Raw genomic sequence first — 20259 nt, forward strand, 5'->3', positions numbered from 1 at the left:
AGTAAAAGAGTTAAAAGCACCTCCCATAAAGTGTATTAGAAAGTGGAAAAATTGCTGAAGTGTGAACGATGTTATAGCAACAATTCAAATGGCAAGCAAAGTTATGTGTTTTTTTCAGATCCATATGTTTTAATAGCATATAAACTGATCATTAGAATTGTAATTCCCAGAAAGCTTCATATTAAGAAAAAATTAGTCAAAAGTTGGACTCCACTTGTAAACAGCTTTTGGTCTTATGCTGGAAGAAACTGTAAACTACTTTCAAGTCACAAAGAAACAAATACCTACTGTACTAATAGCATTTCTGGATTTTAATTTATATGTGAATTTGTAGCTATATGGTAAATGAGTTCATATTCCACCAGCTGAACATCTTTATACCTCACTTTAGAACTTCAGTAATTTCGGTGAATGCTAGTGATATGAGCACAAGTGTCTAACCATCTATCTATAAAATTAAATGTTATATTTCACCTACAAATCTGACATTTCAAAAAAAAAAGTAAATATTTACTTATTTTCAGTGTTCCTATTATCTCTTTTAAATAGGTAAAAATTGTACAGAAATAGTTGGACAGTGTCAGCCACATATGTGTCTCAGTGGTAACTGCAGCAATGTTACTCCAAACACTTTTCTTTGTGAATGTGACAAGGGCTTTACAGGTAAGAAAACACTTTTTTTCCTATGCTATCATAATGGTGTGAACCTTTGCTTCACTGAAACAATCGTTTTAGATAATTGTTTCATGGTTTGTAATTTCCTCAGATTTTTAAAATGTCTTGTAACATAAAAAAATCAGACTTCCATGTGATTATTTTAAAGGACTTGAGTACTAAAGTAAAGTTGTGTAAATGACAGCAGTTTCTGATATGTGGTTCACATCCATGGGGACCTTCCTCTTGTCGGTAATATAGCAAAAGTAGGATCATAATCACCAACTCACTGATTCTCAGATAGAGTTTGCAAGAATCAAGGATCAGTTCTTGCTCAATGATTTAGGATGTTTGACATATATATTCATAATTTCAGTATCTTCTTAAGGGATGTGCTAGAAAAGTAAGATAAAACTAATTTAAAGAGTCAATAATGTCATGATTAAGTGGTGTGTCTCTCAAAAGAAACAAAACTCAGAGGTTAATCAGTTTATGTAAGATTTATTTGACAAATAAGATGATTTCATGAGAATAGCTTAAATCAGAAAGTGTATCTAAAACCATTCTATTATAAACACTTTTTCTGGGAGGTTGTGATAGCAGTTAAACTTAAAACTGTTCATTCTTATACTTCACAGCAGAGATTTATTGTGCTGGTATAAGAGAAGTAGCAATACTCAGAAGAGCATTCTTTAAGAATGAGCTAAATATAAAGCTAGCATTTGAATATCCAAGGACAGGAAAACTTCTAAAAAATGTTTCTTTCATGAAAGCATTAGTTATCCCTGAAAAGCACAGAATATAAATAAATCATCACATTGAGATATTAAATTAAAAGTAGAGCAAAACATGGGAGAAAAAAAAAAAAAGAAGAAGAAAAAGAAAGCAAAGGGGAGTAAACTCCAGTGCCACTGTTTATTTTCTTAATGAAAGACTGAACATTCCTGTTTACATTTTAGTTGACTCCACAAAAAAAAAAAAAAAAAAGATGTTCCTAATTCTATATTTTTAGTAGCTCCTTTTTATATTCCTCTCCCCTTTCCTTCACTGGATAGGGGATCATGATCAGCCTCATTCTGAGAAAATCCTTTCTTTCCAAAGGAGGAAACTCACAGAGTCACAGAATCCATCAGTAAAGTTTTCTACAACCAACTTTTTCCCTGTGCATGGTCTATTTTTTTTTAAATAGTTTTGTCCCTTTCACCCAAATTGTGCTGAAACATTCTTTTGAAATTTTTACCCATGAAATTCTTTTGGATCTAAGCAATCCTTGCCTATTGGGATTGAGGCAAGAAGACAAGGACCACCCTTCCATATACAGAAAACCTGAACCCAATGTGACATGAAAATAGTTCAATGTACTCAACTCTGGTGACATGGCAGCAGTCATTGAAATGTAGTGCTCCAGGTTTCTGGCAAGGATTGAGAAGAAGAAAATGAGACTCTGATTGTGAATTACCTTCCTTTTTCTTCCCTAGGTAGCTAAAAGTAGAATGGAGTATTCTTTCTTCTCTCTAAGCACACTAAGGAGAAGGCAGGATTTCAGGAATGAGGAGGGTCTCTTTTATCAGGTGACAAGCAATAGGACATGAGGAAATGGTCCCAAGTTATGCCAGGGGAGGTTCAGAGGATATTAGGAAGAATTTCTTCATGGACAGGGTGCTCAATCTGCCCAGAGAAGTGGTGTAGACCTCATCCCTGGAGCTATTTAAGAAACATGTGGACATGGCACTAAGGGACATGGCTTAGTGATGGGACTCAGTAGGTCAGGTTGATAGTTGAATTTGATGATCCTGAAGGTCTTTTACAACCTAGATGATTCTATGATTTTATTCTATGAATGAATCTTTTTTTTTTTCCCTGTTGTAATATAAATTACTTCAGCTTTCGCTGTTATAGGGATGTAGTACATCAGCATACCTTGCATCAGAACTATTTGACCGATACACAATAACATTCTCTAATTATTTTTTGACCAAGTGTGCTTGTTTTAAGTTTACATTTCTTCCTATGATACTATGTGAAATTTTCTGTCTGTATTAAGGCAATTTCAAGAATAGTTCCAAAAAAAAAAGTTATAAAAAAGGTGCATTATTGGTATTCCAATGTATCTGTATTGTGTTCTGAGACGAGATGAGCTGTTTAACTATGAATCTTGTATCAAGAATGCTATTTTAAGTGTTTGAGTAGATTAAAATCATTCACCTGTTTTGGGGATTGAATTTGTGCATGGAAAATACAAACAAAAAAACAAGATTGTGTAAATGATGTTTAAGAGTTTTTTAAACTTTTTTAAATGTAATTTTTTTCCAAACTGAGGTAAGAGACTAGCAGTAACTGTTAACATGGTATGAAAGAAAATACAAAATATTTTTGTCACTGCAAGATGATAAGATGTAAATAAAATTATGATAAAGTTATTCTATATTTGTAAATACAATTATTATTTACAAGTATTTATTCAAAATAAGTAAAGGTTACTTAACCCATGTTGTTGCGTTCACTATGATAGAATGCTCTTATTGGACTGGTAATGTATATGTTCATGTTAGCTATGGATTTTTATTTTTTATAGATTGTTTAGTTCATTCACTGAGCTCTCACAACTCTCCTCACACACGTTTTAAACATATTTCAATAACAAGCAGTTAACATTAGGCATGCCATTACTTTATGATTGAATACTCCATGATGAAATTTGCACACTTAAACTTATTAAGGAATGTTTAGGATAGGCAAGGATATCTGGGAGAAATGAAGACAAGAGGGATATAAGGATGAAGGTGGTAAAAAGGCAGTATGAGAGCAGCTGCCAGTTTGCACACTTGTCTGAGTCCTGCATCTAATCACTGTAGTCAATCCTATCTTCTTATATAATCCTTTCTTAATTTTCTTTCCATGTAATCTCACTGTCAACTTTGACTGAATACTTTAAGGTCTAGGTACCAGTGACAGGAGATAATAATGTGACTGAATATGGGGTCTGCAATGAAAATTAGGCAGCTGGTGATAACAGCTCTGACTTGTGTGGTGCCAGCAGCTGGGGTGAATGAGGGTCTTAAGGTCTGTAGCTGAAGGGACTACAGATCATTAAGAGTGTGTGTCTGTAATGAGTGAATACGCTTTCACTGACTGGAGTCAGGTCTTGGATGATGTCCAGTGCCATCATCTGGAGCAAAAGAGGGTCCCAGCATCAGCACAGTAGAGTGGAAGGGTAATATGACCAGCATGTCTGAGCACCAACAACTGTGGGGACTGGTCCTTTTCCCTTAACCTGGTGTGTGTATGCGTGTGCGCGCATGTGGAGTTCTTTAGCTTTAGTGCTGGACTAGGTAGCGGGTGGGAAGCCTGGGATCTGGGCATCGATATAAGCTGAGCTGAGGGCACGTGCTGGTGTTCTAGGGATCCATGAATATGCATGTCCTTGTGAACAAGAAAGTAAAGGTGCGCATATTTTAGCTGTTTAGATTCACTGCTGGTAAATCAGAGAGGAGGACTGGGATTCGATGTTCTGTGCTTATGTTTCATGTGAGTTGTGGTGTTATACATGGGTATTGCTAAAAGTGCCTTCTCTGTGGGCAGTCTATGCATCGGGCCATTAGTGTTTTCTTCATGTGTGTCATCTGTGCATGTATCTCTGGCTTACATGTTCATCTTTTCCACTGGTTGAACCTGCAACGGGAACACTGCAGCTCCATCCATCAGCCTGCAAGGGAAGGACTTCCAGGGTGAATGGGGCTGGCTTCCCACAGCTGGGAAAGAAGTATCCTTGAATCCTGGATTCCACTAGAGGAGGTGCCTCTTATATATCCTCTAATAAGCAGAATGTTTCTGAAGCTGAAATTCTGACAGATTTTGTGGTACCATTCTGAAGATGCACACAAAAATTAATGACTCATTCACAACCAACAGGAGATAGCAGTATCTTACTTATCTCCGTAATGGTAGTGTATTTACCACAGACAGTGTTTAGTGGATTGAGAGAAGAAGTTTTCTGCTTGAATATGTTTTGTTAAATCTGGGGGCCTTTTTACTCCTTAGGTGGGAAGAGGGGAGTTAACAGAAATGATTAAAAAAAAAACCCTCTGTTGAGCACTTGAGATTGTTGCTTTTTTTCACATATTCCTGTAAGGGAAACCTGTATTTTCTGTCTTCCCCAGTGGTCCAATTAGCCTCTTTACAGACCATGATGAATTCCATCTTCCCTTTTGGGACAGGAGACAGTATGATTATGAATGAGCTGGTTTTGCTTGGAGCCACTTTACTAGAGCTTCCATCATCCAGGTACTTTCATTTAAAATGGTCTGCTTAATCAGTCAATTACAGCCTGAGTACTGTGAAAAAATTCATAATTATAAAAATACATATATATATATATATGGTCTGAACACATTTATTGCTTTTACAGTTAGTATTTTAACAGCCTTATGATTCCATTTGTCTAACACTTGTAGTCCAATTTAAAACCTAAAGACTTTTTAATAATATCCAAAAAAATGACTGAAAAAAAAAAAAACACTCTTCCTAGTACCTATTTTTGACTTGGGTGTTATGCTCAGCTTTTCAGTATTCCTCTTGGTCCCTAGATCAACACATCAAACTTCTTCAAAGACTGAGGACAGGACTCACTACAAGTCATCAGTATCCTGAAGTCTTTTTTGGGAGGAGCATGATGTCCATGGCGGAAGATTCTCCCGCATTAGTCGAGGGTCCAGGTTAATTTTACACATTTTCATATCACATCCTTCTTCTTTCTCCAAGCTATAGGTTGGCAGTGCCCCAACTACTCCTCCTCCCTTCCCTCCAAACACACACAGACACAAAGGGTTATTGTTTGTCAGGCAGTGACATAATGGGGAGAGGGAAGGTGGTGGTGTCACTCCCTCCACAGGGGGGCCATTCCTAGAGATGAAGCTAAATCGGTATCAGGGGATGCCAGGTATTAACCAGTCAGGTTCTGAGCCACTGCACTGTCAGGTCAGGACAACGGTCAGCCTGAAGACATATTCCTCCTATATGGAATTTGTTATTTATTGTTTCTTTAGGGAGCAGGCAGGGCAACAACAGGGATGAAAGGAGATCAAGGGAAGAGGGCAATTAGAGATCAAGTCTTTCCAGGCTATTTTAATCTCTCTCTCTCTCTCTCTCTCTCTCTCTCTCTCTCAGCTGACAATGGCTTAATAAAACAGTTTGTCAAGGATGACACTTTACTCAGAGAAAGCTTTCAATCATGAGGATGATGATCCTTAGTTATAAAATCATCCTGAGAAATATTCCCTTATCTCTGCTCAATGTCACTGAAATGGAGAAAGTATGGCCAAGCCTTTTGGCCATTTTTATGAATGACACCAAAATGACTGTAATTCTTTTAGTGTTAAAGAAGAAAAAGCATGCTGTATTTTTTATTTTAAATGAAGTTGTGTTTTTTAAGCATGTAATTTCGTGTATATGTCATGCTTCTTTCAGCAGTAGTGTAAGATCTGTAACAGCATGTTCAGTATAAGAGTTTGTATCTCTCATCTCTCTCAAGTATCACAGAAATATTTATGTCTTATTATAAAATGCTTTCTATATGAGAATTCAGTCCAGTTTGCTTTTCTCAACCCTTTCTACACCTTCATTTCTAATTTACTTTTAATCTAACTTTAAAACAATTAAAAAAAGAAATTTTTAAGTTAGTTTTAGTCTTCCTCAGCATCTTTTGCTATATTTAGCCTCTGTCACAAACTACCATTCTGTAGATGCTTTGCTCTACTAATTTTCATCATGTTCCTCGGGCAGTACTTGTCCTCACTGATCTGATGATTAAGAGACTCAGCTCTTCTCCAGATGAGTCCTATCACATGCCAGAGACCATAATATGTCAGTCACATGTGACTCAGACATGAAAGTAGACATGCAAATCCTAGCTCCCGATTCTCTGATACATACTTCTTTAATTACTGTATTTAACTCAGTACCAGGGAGTTCATAATATCTTATTTAAATCACTTTCAATTAGGGTATCTTAACTGGGACCTTAAGTTTTCTAGGGGCTGATATTTCAAGAAAGTGATGCAGGGAACTGAGACCTTGAAGACACCACTTCAGTAACAAAGGAACATTTTACTTTGAGAGCTAAGTGCCTTTAAGTTAGATGAAGAAAATATTTGACAGGACTTTTCATACACTTGCTGAGGCTAAAGCAATTTAGGCAACTGTCTAAACTTGTGCTAGATAAATCTGATAAAAATAACTATAATTTACTTCTACAAACACGATACAGATCAATATATCTTACATAATAATAAAGATACATAACAAAGACCTGTTGGAGCTGCACCGAATCGTATGAATTAGTTTCTCTGACCAAGCAGATTTAAGTTTTCTTAAATGTACTTTCCTGGCATGATTCTATTACACACTTCAGTAATCTAGTTTTCGAAACTTATGATATTTAATAAGCTTCCTGCATCATACAATGCAGGAATTCCTTTTATTAATAGAAAAATGTCATTGAGTAATAAATCAGTTTCAATACAATGACTGAGCATATCTCTGACAGTACTTTATGGTAGACAAATATAATTACTCTGGGATAACACCAGACATGTATCCTTCCTGTAGTTTATTGTTAACTACTAAATAGAACAGCATCAAATGCTGAGCAGTTCAGTGATCCTTTGCTCACTTTAAAGGAATAAGCTAGCTTGCACTCAAGTTTCCTTATTATTAAAGTTATGTGACCTTTCCAAACCTTAAGACCTTAGAGAGTAAATTGTACATATCAATGACACTCTAACCCAATATACCAACTAGTAAGCTCTTAACAAAATGCATTGCAACAAAATATTTTTAAAAACGGGCGGAAGGGGAGAGACAATTACTGGCCACGAGATGAATAACAATGCTTAGTTGTACAGTAAAAGATGGAAATTGTGCTATTATAAGAAAAGCAACACTATCAACACTAAAATAACTCTGAAGTAGATGGCAATGTGCAAACACTTGTGGGTGCTGTACAGATTTTAAGTACATTGGTTATAAGATTCTTTGGGAATGTATGCTTGAGCTGTGATGAAGTAAACAGTTTGGCTGATGAAATCTATGGCAGAATACCAAAAGATGGCTGAATTCAGAAAATGTATTTTTCCTCATCATTTCTCTTTGTCTTTGTGAAAGCAAGCTGTTCATCAGTATTGGTGGGCAGTGTCACCTTAAAATTTTGGTTTTAAAATTAGTTTTTTTTAACTATCTCATAATTCATTAAATGCCAAGACTTAGGCTTTAAGTTAGTGTCCACAGAACACGTCAGCATATAACTGATACATTTTATGAAAGCAGATATACAACCATTTATGTTATTTATAATAACTGATGAACTAGTTTGATTCAGGATAAAGTAAATTCCTGGTATCATCTTTTTTTTTTCAAATGAATAATGGTCTGACATATTCTTCAGGGAAGGTTTTTGTTTTTGTTTTTGTTTTCCCTATATGACTCTTAATATCATGCTCTGCAACAAATTTCTAACTGAATAACTTTTTTATTACTTCTGTTTAAAATTAAATGTTTATTTTAAAATGTGATTGGGTTTTTAGTAGTTGGATAAACAACACAATTCTCACTGAAACTTAACTAAATTAAACCTCTTGTGATTCAATTTGTACTCATTACCCCTTGTCCTATCATTGGCCACCACTGAGAAGAGTTTGGCCCCATCCTCTTTAAATTGTCCCCTCAGGTATTTGTAGAGGTTGATAAGATCCCCTCTCAACCTCCTTTTCTCTAGGCTAAACAGGCCCAGCTCACTTAGTGTTTCTTCTTAAGACAGGTGATTCAATCCCTTAATCATCTTCGTAGCTCTACACTGGACCCTCTCTAGAGATTCTATGTCTCTCTTGTACTGGGGAGCCCAGAACTGCACACAGTATTCCAGGTGTGGCCTCACCAGAGCTGAGTAGAGTGGTAGGATCACCTCTGTCAAGCTGCTGTCCACACTCCTACTGATCCCGTTGGCCTTCAAACTCTTTCTTTTAGCTGGAAAAAAAAAAAAAAAAAAAAAAAAACTTCAACCTTTTCCACGTGATCAGTAGTCTGTTATCACTGTTTATTTGAAGTACAGATAAAGAAAAAGAACTGCTATTTGGCTGAAAATTAACTTTTAATACCTGCAGCTTGAAAATCTAAAGTGCTGTAGTTACCTGGTCTATATTTTACATAGCTCTGAAATATAGTGATATCAAATGCTTGTGTGTGTTCCCTGGTTATACGATATTGACTCAGCCTTACATAAGTAAGGATGGAAAGAGAATATCCTCTAAGACCAGCTGTTTTCTCAGTCAGATCCTTGGTAAGCAAAAGTGAATTTCTTCAAAGATACTATTCAGTTATCATTATCAAGGACTTTTAGCAGAACGTCTCATGTAATGTAAATGCTTATGAATGTTTATGCAATGTAAAGTCATACAAAATTTTCCATACTAGCCAAAAATATATTATTAGCTAAAACCATTTTTAGGATTATAGTCTTAAAATTTCATTTTAAGTTTCCCAGCTGTAAATCACATTATACAGAACCATTCCCCCCACCCCCCACCCTTAAATGTGGAATTAAAAAGATAATTTTTACTTAATTTCTGTAATCCCCTCCACTTCAAGGGACATAAATTGAAAATGGCAATAACAGCAGATGAGATATAATTTGCTCTCAAATACAAGGATACTAGCCTATCCACATCAGAGCAATCAGAACCAGGGACACATCAGTTGAGGAGTACGGATGTGGAGCAGAAGGGTCAGGTTTATCCATGAATTCAGCAATGCCCTCCCTCTCTACCAGGCCTAACATGACCCGAGATTGTGAATAGCTTAGAGAGAGCATGTACTGCTGGCAGCAAGAGTCTCTGGGAAATGGACTGTGAAAGGCCTGCAGAAGTATGGGAAAAGTAAATTTGTGTCATGACACATATCTAAAAGTAAGTTTCCAGTTAGTAAAAACTAGTAGGAAAATAAATAAGGGGTAACAAGTCAGGAAAGAGATGAAAATTTATGTTCTTGTGCTCAGTTACAAGATATGGAGGATTACTTCCAACACTGGTAAGGGATAAATGTACTGATATGGAAGGAGCCAGTAATCTAGATTAGAGTAATATAGATTAGAAAGCTCAGAGGAGTTTGAGTTTCTACTGAGTTCTGAAGGAAAGAAGGGCTAGGGAAAAAAATAAGAAGTAAGAAACGAGTGGCTTTTTACAGGGAGTGATAGGTTTAGGGTTAGCAACAGGATAAAGGTTTGGAAATAAGTCAAACAAGCTAGTTAAATATACAGTGGCTGTAGTATCAAAATCTCAGTTTAAATAATTTGGTGAAAAAATAAATAAATAAATAAAAATAACAAAAAAATAAAAATAAAAATAAGGCCATTGAATGCACAACAAACACTGATGTGATTAAGAGTCAGTATGGATTCCATAAAGGGAAATCCTGCCTCATAGAATCATTAAGGTTGGAAAAGACCTTCAAGATCATCTGGTCCAACCATCACCCTACTACCAATGTCACCCGCTAAACCATGTCCCTAAGCACCACATCCAACCTTTCCTTGAACACCCCCAGGGACAGTGTGACTCCACCACCTCCCTGAGCAACCCGTTCCAATGGCTGACTGCTCTTTCTGAAAAGAAACGTCTCCTAATTTCCAACCTGAACCTCTCCTGGTGCAACTTGAGGCCATTCCCTCCAATCCTATCACTAGTTATCTGCAAGAAGAGGCCGACCCCCAGCTCTCCACAACTTCATTTCAGGCAGTTGTGCAGTGAAATAAGATCTCCCCTGAGCCCCCGCTTCTGCCGACTAAACAATCCCAGGTCCCTCAGCCACTCCTTATAGGACTTGTGTTCCAGGCCCTTCACCAGCTTTATAGCCCTTCTCTGGGCATATTCCAGGGCCTCGATGTCCTTCTTGTAGTGAGGGGCCCAAAACTAAACACAGTTACTCGAGGTGTGGCCTCGCCAGAGCTGAGTACAGGGGGATGATCTCCTGCCTGGTCCTCACTCATCTCTTGGAATTCTGTGAGGTCACACTAAAGCATATGAACAAAGGAAATACAGGGGACATAATATATCTGAGCTTTCAATAAAGCCTTTAATAAAGCCACTCAAACATTAAAAAAAAAAAAAAAAGTTTTGCTATGTAACTGGAAGAAAGGATTAAAAGCCAGTTAAAGAATAGGAAGCAGTCTATGTTCATTATATCAGGATGGAGTGAAGTCAGTCCTGCATTCCCTGAAGACTGACACTGTGACTGATTTTATTCAGCATTTTCAACAACGATCTGGAGAAGGGAATTAACAGTGATATTTCCAAGTCTGTAGATAAAATTATGCTCTTTCATGTAGTCAACCATCATGCCAAAAATGAAGAACTCCAGGAGGACTGCACAAAACTGAGCAGAAAAATGAATTATGAGCATCAGTATAGATTAGTAAATGATGGAAAACCTAGACAAAAACTATTTACAATTTAAACAATCTTTAAATGATGCTGAGTTTCCAGATATGACTCAGGAAAGGAGTCACAAAATCACAGTATTCTTTATGTCAGAATGGAACACTTGAGATTATGTTGCACAAACCCTTTGCTCAAGCTGGGTCAGCTACAGAAGGCTGCATAAGACCATTCCCAGTCAAGTTTTGAATATGTACACAGGTGGGAACTTCACAAACTTTTGGGCAACCTGCCCCAGTGTTTGACCACCCTTATGGTAAACAAGTGTTTTTGGGTGTCCAAAAAGAATTTAATGTTTCAGTTTGGCCCATTGGTTCTTGTCCTATTAATATGGACTACTTAGAAGAGTATGTCTCCCTCTCTTCCTTCTTTCCCATAAGGTATTTATATGCATGGGTAAGATGCCTCCTAATCCTTCTCTTTCTCAGTCCCAGCTCTCTCAGCCTCTCTTCTTATAAAAGGTGCTCCAGTCCCAATAATTCTCTTAGCCACTTTTGTGTTATTGTTTAAAAAATTCTGGAATCTTTGGCTAAATGTTCTGTGACAGACAGAAAAGCCAACAAATTATTGGGCTTCATCAAGAACAATGTTGAGAACAAGACAGAGGGCTCAATCTGTCACACGTAAAGCACTGATGTGGTCATATCTTGATTATTGCACATTATTTTGTTTTGAGAATAATTTAACAAAAATTCCTGCCACTTAAGTTTATAGAGGCATGCAATACCAATGGGCTGAAAAAAAAAAATAAAACAAAACAAAAAACACAAATGTAGGCCCGACTGTTGCCATACCACATTGCGACAAGGTTGTTTCATGTACTAGTTTAAATTTTCAACTTGGTCAAAGGGGGGAAGAAGGTGAGTAGGGGGCTGAATAAGCGGATCCTCGTATGGACAGATTATAAAACAAAGGACTAAAGGAAAAGTACAGACTCAATACAGGATCTAGAGGAAATGAAGAAAGGGTTGCAATCTTGTGCATTCAATGAATATTTGCTCGTGTTTCTCCTTTGCTGAAGAAGGAAATCAGGAAAACTATGTAACACAGCATGAATAATCTGTGCCCTCTTCTCCCCAAAATAGTTTTCAACTTATATACATTTTGACCATGGAGTCTGGTAAGAGTTCAATTTTTTCATATACTCTTCCAAGTGTTTTGACTGCCTGGGATCATAGATGGTCAGGGAGTATAGTGGTAGGACAAGGAGTAATTGTTTTAAACTAAAAGAGAGTAGATTTTGATTAGATATTAGGAAGAAATTCTTTACTATAAGGGTGTTGAGGCACTGGAACAGGTTGCCCAGAGAAGTTGTGGATTTCCTATCCCTGAAAGTATTGAAGGCCAGGCTGGATGGGGCTTTGAGCAACCCGGTCTAGTGGGAGGTGTCCCTGCTCATGGCGGGGGGGGGTGGAATTAGATGAGCTTTAAGGTCCCTTCCAACTCAAACTATTCTATGATTCTATGATTCTATGAATATGAAGGTAGAACACATGGCAGGGGACTCAGTAAGAGAGGGCAGACAGGAAAAGCCAAACTCACAAAGGCAGATAAGGGAGAGAGACCAGCAGAGCAAGGGAAGGGCCGCAATGAAAGTGAGGATCACGCATATGATTAGGTATTCCCAGGATCTGGGAGGAATGAAGATCTCTACCTAGATCTTCACTCCTCTTGAGCTGCATCTTCAGAGGTCAGGAAGAAAACCATTTCCAATTATCTCAGAGGCTAACAGCACAAATAATACTTTAAGACACACGTAGATTTTGATTCATCACAGAAAAACTTTATCAGAATTTAAGAAGTATTTTTGTAAACTACAGTTGTTCAGTAATTACTTGGATTTCTTAGTAAATAAATAAATAAATAAATAAATCTAACACAGAAGTATTATTTTCTTTCTTTTTGGAATATCTTTTGTCTGGTTTTGTTTTGTTGGTTGTTTGCTTTTTTTTTTTTTTTCAAAAAATGATTGCCTGGTGCTAGACAAGTGATTTTTTGTATTTCTTTCAACACTTCTCAGCTTTTACACTTTCTACATTTTCTCAGTTTTTATTACAATTTGAGATGGTGAAAGGTAAAAAGAAACGTCCATTAATGACTGGAATGCCATTAAAAATGAAGGTCTGGAGAAGTAAAGACAGGCAATGAAGAAGTAATTATCTCCTTCTGTTTGTTTTAACTGAAGTCTCCTGTTCCTACATATAGTTTTCTGCAACCTTTTTATCCACAGAGGGAAGAGGGCTTTGCTGTAACTTTATGTAATCCTAGTCTTTAGCTGTCATGCCCCAACTTGATTACCTTATACCTCTTCTGAGCTAATGTCACGGATGATTATACCATAATCTTTACCATTATAAATATATATCAAGGATGGACATAAGTTTTCAGTTCTTCCTCTTACAAGTGAAAAGATACAGAAAGCAAAAGAAAAGATAATTAATCTATCCTTTGAACAAGACTGAAGAAAACCCACATCATTTCTTCTCCTGGGTGTCTTTACTGCTTGAATGAGAAAGAAGTCCAAAGCTGTTAAGTTTTTCTTCTTTTTTTTTTTTTTCTTTTTTTGGGGTGGTGGATAGGGAGGAAGTGTTTCCCAGGCTCTATCTATAAAGAAATAAAAAAAAAAAAGGGAAAAAAAAAAAAAGATCCTGGAAAAATCTTGAGTCCCTCTGAATTTGAGCTAAATTCCATTTTAATGTGGTCAGGATTTTCTTGACTGCCCTTGCCTGTGATTTTGCTGACTTTCTATTTTTTTCCTTTTTTTATTTTTATTCAACAATTAAGAATAAATAGAATCAGCAATGAATATATATTCTGCCATAGTTTTAAAGATAGTTCAATTTTTAGAGTTTTAAATTAAGATGTTCTGCCATTTCTTCTCCATGGCCCTCCCAAAATGGGCTCTAACCTTCTTTAGCTACATAGGGCAGACACAGACTGTGTATCTCAGTACCTCTGTTATTGACTGAAGCTCGCATATACTTCAAGGAAAGCACAGAGCTTTGTACAGGTGGTATAAGTGCATGTGCACATGCAAGTACATGACTAGACAGTTACATGCTTTCCTAAGTGCTTTTCTGGATCAGGGCCATAAGCTATTTCACACTTCCTTAAAATTTTATGCCTGATGTTGCAGTTGGGAGAGTAAGATCGCTATTAAAAAGAAAAAAGACAGAGAATAACAACTTTGAGATAAAGAAAAAAAAAAAGAGTGATTGCATGAATTACCGCATGGCCATTTCATTACTAATTTGTTGTAAACTGATACATTAATAATTGGGTTTGAACAAAGTTTAAAACTGATATTTCTTATTAAATCAACCTTATCAAAAAAAAAAATAAACAAAAATCTGATAGCAATGATCCAAAAGCTGCATTTTACAAAGATGTCAATTATTATTGTAGATTTTTTTTTCTAATCTATACTAGGCTGAGTATTTCAAGAAACCACTGGAAGACTTAAATACATCTAAACATTCATAAGTTACAAGAAAGAAAAGTACATGTTTTGTCTAAGTGCAGATATTCTATTCAGTTAAATATACTTTATGCCAAGCTTAATTTCAGCAGAAGTATAATTGAGGTTGATTTATTTCAAGTTGACATTCCTTTTCTTTTAGACATTTATGGGTAAAGAGAAATGGTTTCTCTGATAACCAGTATTTTCTTGCTTTCCATGTCCTATAAAAATAAAAGACTGTGGCTTCACAGCTATAATCTTGCATTACAAATGCATTTTAAAAGGAAACAAAAAAAATGAAGCTATTTTTGGATAGCTCTTGTTTGATAGGGTCAAGTCTTAAGTCCTGTGAAAATTTTTATAGGCCAGAAGTTCCAGATTATCTTATTTTAACCTTAGTTATTTATCTGAATATTTAGCACTTCCAAACACCCTGCAGACAGTCTCTTACTGTTGTTTCTGAATGAAGTAAAGGCACCTTTAGCAGCAAAAGTAAAAATTCTGGAGAAAAAATAAAACTTAAAAAATTATTTATTTTTTTTTAGTTTTTAGTTTTAAACCAGATAAAGTATATTGTTAAATTTTGTCAACAGCAATTTAGAAGTTTTTAAGTGGTGAAATATAGCTTCACTGTTCCAGCAGTTTTGTACTAGCATCCAAAGATGGCATGCTTACCAACACATAGCAATGTATTTTTTTCTTTCACTTTCTTAGTCTCATTGTATTCTTCAGACACCAACCATAGCTGTTCATAACAATTTTCTCTTTACAAATCTCTCTGCTCATTTGAATCTGAATGTAGTTCAATTTCTATTTAAAACAATTATGGTAGGAAATGCAAAAATGTTTATCTAATTGTAATTCCAAGTGTATGATCATGAATCTTTTCTGAATAACAATGTAAGAATATATATTTCTATTCAAAGAAGCTAGGAGGGCAGGGCAGAAGAGGGGTGTGTGGGATGGAAGTAGAATTCTTGCCTACATTCTCCTCAAGTACTTCACATAATTGCCATGAATAGAGAGAAAAATGAACCCATTATTGTAGAGACCAGAGCCTACAGTCATTTTTATTTAAGCAATAAACACATAATATTATGACAATGGGGATAACAGATGATTCGTTGAGGCACCATCAGTGTGCGTACATTCAACAAAACCCATGAAAGAACATAGATGCATGCAGTATCTAAGAATCTGGATATTTCAGTTTGCATATGTAGGAAAATTTACATTGGAGGACAAACCAAGTGGGATGTAACATTTCAAAACTGTAGGTGGGGATTAAGACTAAAAAACAAGCCAAACTACTCTCATCTGTATTTGATGGAATAATGGGCTGAAAATGCTAATAACTTGAGAAGCAGTGTGAGACAGTACTGATACCAAGGACATTCAATAAGTGTTTTATCCTTTTCTGAAACTTAATTCATAACCGATACAGGTTGAAACAAGTCCAAAGGAATGGATAGGCCCCTTAATGATATAGTCACTGTCCTACAGGTCCTAGTACTTAATTTGCGCTGGTGCATACATCATAATGAGATGATAAAAGATCACAACCCTTACAATACTACAGCCATTGCAGCTCAACATCCTTTTGATATTTTAGGAAGCCATAATCATGACTAGACAAGCCAAGAGCATGTTATTAGCAGCAGACACTATAAAGGAAACCTAATCTTACGGTTAATAAGCACTTCAAGGTCTTAATAGAGCTCCCAAATAGACTAATAATGGACACAGTTTTAAAGCAGACAAGCACATATGCCTCAAGAATGGATATGATTTGATACAGTCATATGATGTCATGTGACCTATGTTATAAAAGGTGCTAGCATGTATGCACATGTGATGTAGGACGCCTGTTATCTTGGTTTAAAGACCATATGTCTGTGATGTAAAATTCAGTACATACTTCTTGAATGTTATCAGATAAAAGAAAGAAGGCAGAGAAAAGAGGGATGGAGAGAAAAGAAAGGAAGGAAAGTGAATGAGGAAGAAGGGAAGAAAGAAAGGAAGAATGAGAGGAAGGAAGGCAGGCAGGAGATTAGGCAATTTCTCACAGGTCTCACTATGACATCAAAGCTGGCTGCAAGCTGATGCTACAAAGCTACATCAGCTCATCAGAACATTTCATTGTTCAATTTGTCATGCTGTAGCATCTCAAGATTTGTATAAGAAACTTTTTTGCAATCCTCATTCTTCTTGGGAGGAAGCTGTGTTCCTGAAAAGTCCGCAGCCTCAGTCAGACAAGTAGCTGAAGAATCCCTGAACACATAACAGCTGGTGATGATTTCAGTACCTTAGTTTCATTAACTATGACTTCAGAGCATTATACATCTAATTAGTTAATTTCCTATATTTATATTTCACTGGTGAATTACTCTGTATCAAGAGCATTCAAGTGCAAAAAAAGTCTCTAAATGTCTCTTTACAAAAAGGATAAAACAGATTTAATATGCCTAATAGGCATATTTACTGTTTTGTGCTTTAAATAACATAAAAATATCATGCCATTTTTCTTGTGTCTTCTTTTGCATCCTGGTAGCACAGTATTTTTGTTGTTGTTGTTGTTGTTTGTGGTTTTTTTTTTTCCTCCTTTTCAACTTAGAAAGTAAATCAACTATGCTGGAATGTTTTTTCCTTTTGATGTTGATGATGTGCTTTGGGCTAAGCTATATTTATAAATGATTTTTTTCAACAACTGATTGCAAATAATTTTATGTGATTTAAAAGAGGCACAAGTTGTTAAAGATATGCTATATAGTATATTACTATGTATATTACTATGAGTTCTTAAAAGCAAGAAGTGGAAGAATATGGTTAATACCTCAATACTCTTGATGACTATACAATCAACACTTATCAAAATGGTCTTCTGCAAAACAGACCTTGAAGAAACTTTACACTATGTTTATGTACTAAACCTAGACTTTGCAAAATAACAGCATCTGTAAAGTGCTAAAATAAATAATAGTGTGTAATAGTGTGTAAAATGGTACAAACGTAGTTGATATTTCAGATGTAGGCATAAATCATTATCTTGTATTATTATTTCCATTTTGTTCCTAACCTGATCAGTATCAGTGTCAGCGTATGGTAGAAAACATAAAATTAACATTTCTAAAGGTTTTTAAGCTAGCAAAGTGTGAACAATGGTGTTGCAGATGCTGCAACTACAGTGTTAATATAGTCAAATACAATCTCATATAACTAGGAGAAAAGTAAATGTCTTCTTTACAAAGAGTTTTAATACTAGCAAAAGAAGAGGCTGTTACGTGATGTCAACATCATTTTAAAAGATGTAAGATTATCACAGAAAAACAGAAGAGGGGGAGATACCAAGAAGTAATCTAGAATTTACCTCTTTCCTTCGGGTGACTAATTGTATTTACCCTTTCCAGGGGGTTTAGGTGTCAAAGTATTACTGCATATCAGTATATGCAATATATATAAATATAGGCAGTGGCTGGGGGGTGGGTGGGAGGGTGGGGAGGCTGGGGAGGTGGGCTGCAGGGGTGGATGGCCTCTGTGAGGAGAGGCCAGGGCTGCCCTGTGCTGGACACAGCAGATTCCAATGGCCCCACCACAGGGCACATCTGAGCCCAGCAGCCAAAATGTGGTGTCTTTGGGAAAGTGCTTTTAAGAAAGGGCAGTGATGGAGTGAATGAAGACGGGCCTGGGAAAGTGAGGAGGAAATGTGTTGTTTTAATATTTGTCTTTGTTTCTCACTACCAAAATCTGTTTTTATTGCCAGTAAATTAATTGTCACGATTGCCACATCGAGTCTGGTTTGCCCACAGCAATAGTTGACAAGCAACCTGCCAGTCTTTACTTCAATTCACAAGCTTTCTAATTCCTGTCTTTCCTATTTTACGACCCTGTCCTGTTGAGAAGGGGGTAGTGAGCAAGCAGATGGGTGGGCATTTGGCCCTTAGCCAAGCCCACAATCATTCATATCAATATTTTTCTCATATGTTCTTAAAGAGGTCCAGAGAGAGACTTTCTGATCTCCCAAACATTTCTGTTCTAACCTCATCATTAACAACTTAACAACTAATTTAAATATTTTTTGCCAAGTTATGTTTAGTGCCATGACTTGTGCTGGGCAAACAGAACTGTCTTTTCTATTTGCAACAAAATTTGCAATTTTTCTGTCTTTTCTATTTGCAACAGTCTTTGTTGTATATGAAGATGATGATACCTATGTTCAATAATATTTTCCTTACCCTAGTCTCTCCCAAATGCATTAAATTCTTTGCTATCTTCTAGGTGCTTTGTTCCAGACTTTTTCTGGAACCTGATAGTAAATCAACCACCCATATTCTTTGTTTCTTTATATTCTTTTGTTTCTTTAATTTCTGAATTTAGACATTATATTAAATCTATTATTTCAGTGAAATTAGCTCATATGCTAGACAGGAACTCAAAAACGTCTTTAAAGTGTTTAGTTTTTATTGTTGTTGTTTATTAGTTTGGAGTTTTTTAAGTTTTTGCTACAGTTTAATAGAAACTACTTACACATTTTATTGAAAAAATAAATAAGTAAATAAATAAAAACAACCCTATTTTTCCTTCTTCTGTCAGGCATGAAGACTCAAAACAGTTAAAGGTTAACTTTAAGGATAATATATTTCCATTCTAATATCCCCAGGAGTTGTGGAGTTTCTATCTGTTGCCCCATGAAGCCAGTACTCTGGGCACTGAGGATAGATGTATTAATATTTTGGATATTCTGAGAAAATACAATGACAGATGAAAAAATAAATAAATAAAATCCCCCAATTCTTGTATTTGAAAGGGATAGAATTAGTTGCATAATGTTGAGTCCACTTAACTCAAATGTTGTTATCTAGTTTTATTAGACAGTATCTAGTTGTATCTAGTTTTATTAGTGTTTATATATTGGTAACCAGATCTATCAAACACAGTGAAAAAAGCCTTAGACCAAATACTAAATAATGTTCTCTTTAATGGCAAGAAAACAATAGTGAGATATGCAGCAATACAATGTAGGATATCAGAGTGGTCAGCTCTGTACACTAAAAAAGTACTTCGTTATGCTATGGGTTATCAGCAGCTTCATTAGTTTGTTACAAATTTTGATGTCGGTAATTGGCCATTTGTGTGCATTGCACTGCCTACTTTGATATATTTCTGTACTTTCAAAGCTTCTGCTTTGAACTCTAAGGGACCCCTGCTACTGTCTTGTTATTGTCCACTTTTGCATACTTACTTAGTTAGCAGTAACACAGCACAACATTGGTGTTTGAAGGCATATATGTATCACTTTCTCAACTAGTTATTATCAATATCAAACCAGTGCAATTACTTGGTATGTTTTTTAATATGGTTCTTTAACAATTACAGTTCAATCCTGATATGCAGTTAGTGGAGACATAGATTTTGATCTTACTTAATCTGTTCTAGAATCATGTCTCTAGAAAAAAAAAAGAAAAAAATGAAAGAAAAAAAGATCTACAGAAAGCAAGGTACTAACTTGTATGCCTCAGTTAAATGCATAATGCCTTTTTTTGTTTGTTTGTTTCAGTATTTATTAGTACTGGTAGATATTGGGCTGCCTGTTCCTCAGAGTACAACCATGACTGGGGGAGCAGTGGCATTCCATCTCTGGCCGCTGAAATTTTAAGAGACCAG

At 35.9% G+C, this 20259-nt stretch overlaps 1 protein-coding gene across 1 annotated transcript in view; it reads left to right on the forward strand.

Moving 5' to 3' along the window:
- The window catches only part of EYS (eyes shut homolog), a 959435-nt gene that overhangs the window by 104122 nt on the left and 835054 nt on the right, over positions 1–20259 (forward strand). The window contains exon 4 of the mRNA XM_080584128.1: positions 550–663. Coding sequence (XP_080440254.1) covers positions 550–663 — 114 coding nt within the window. The remainder of the gene's footprint in view (positions 1–549; positions 664–20259) is intronic.

This window comes from Anser brachyrhynchus, assembly GCF_964034855.1.
Source record: "Anser brachyrhynchus genome assembly, chromosome: 3".
Lineage (NCBI taxonomy): Eukaryota > Metazoa > Chordata > Aves > Anseriformes > Anatidae > Anser > Anser brachyrhynchus.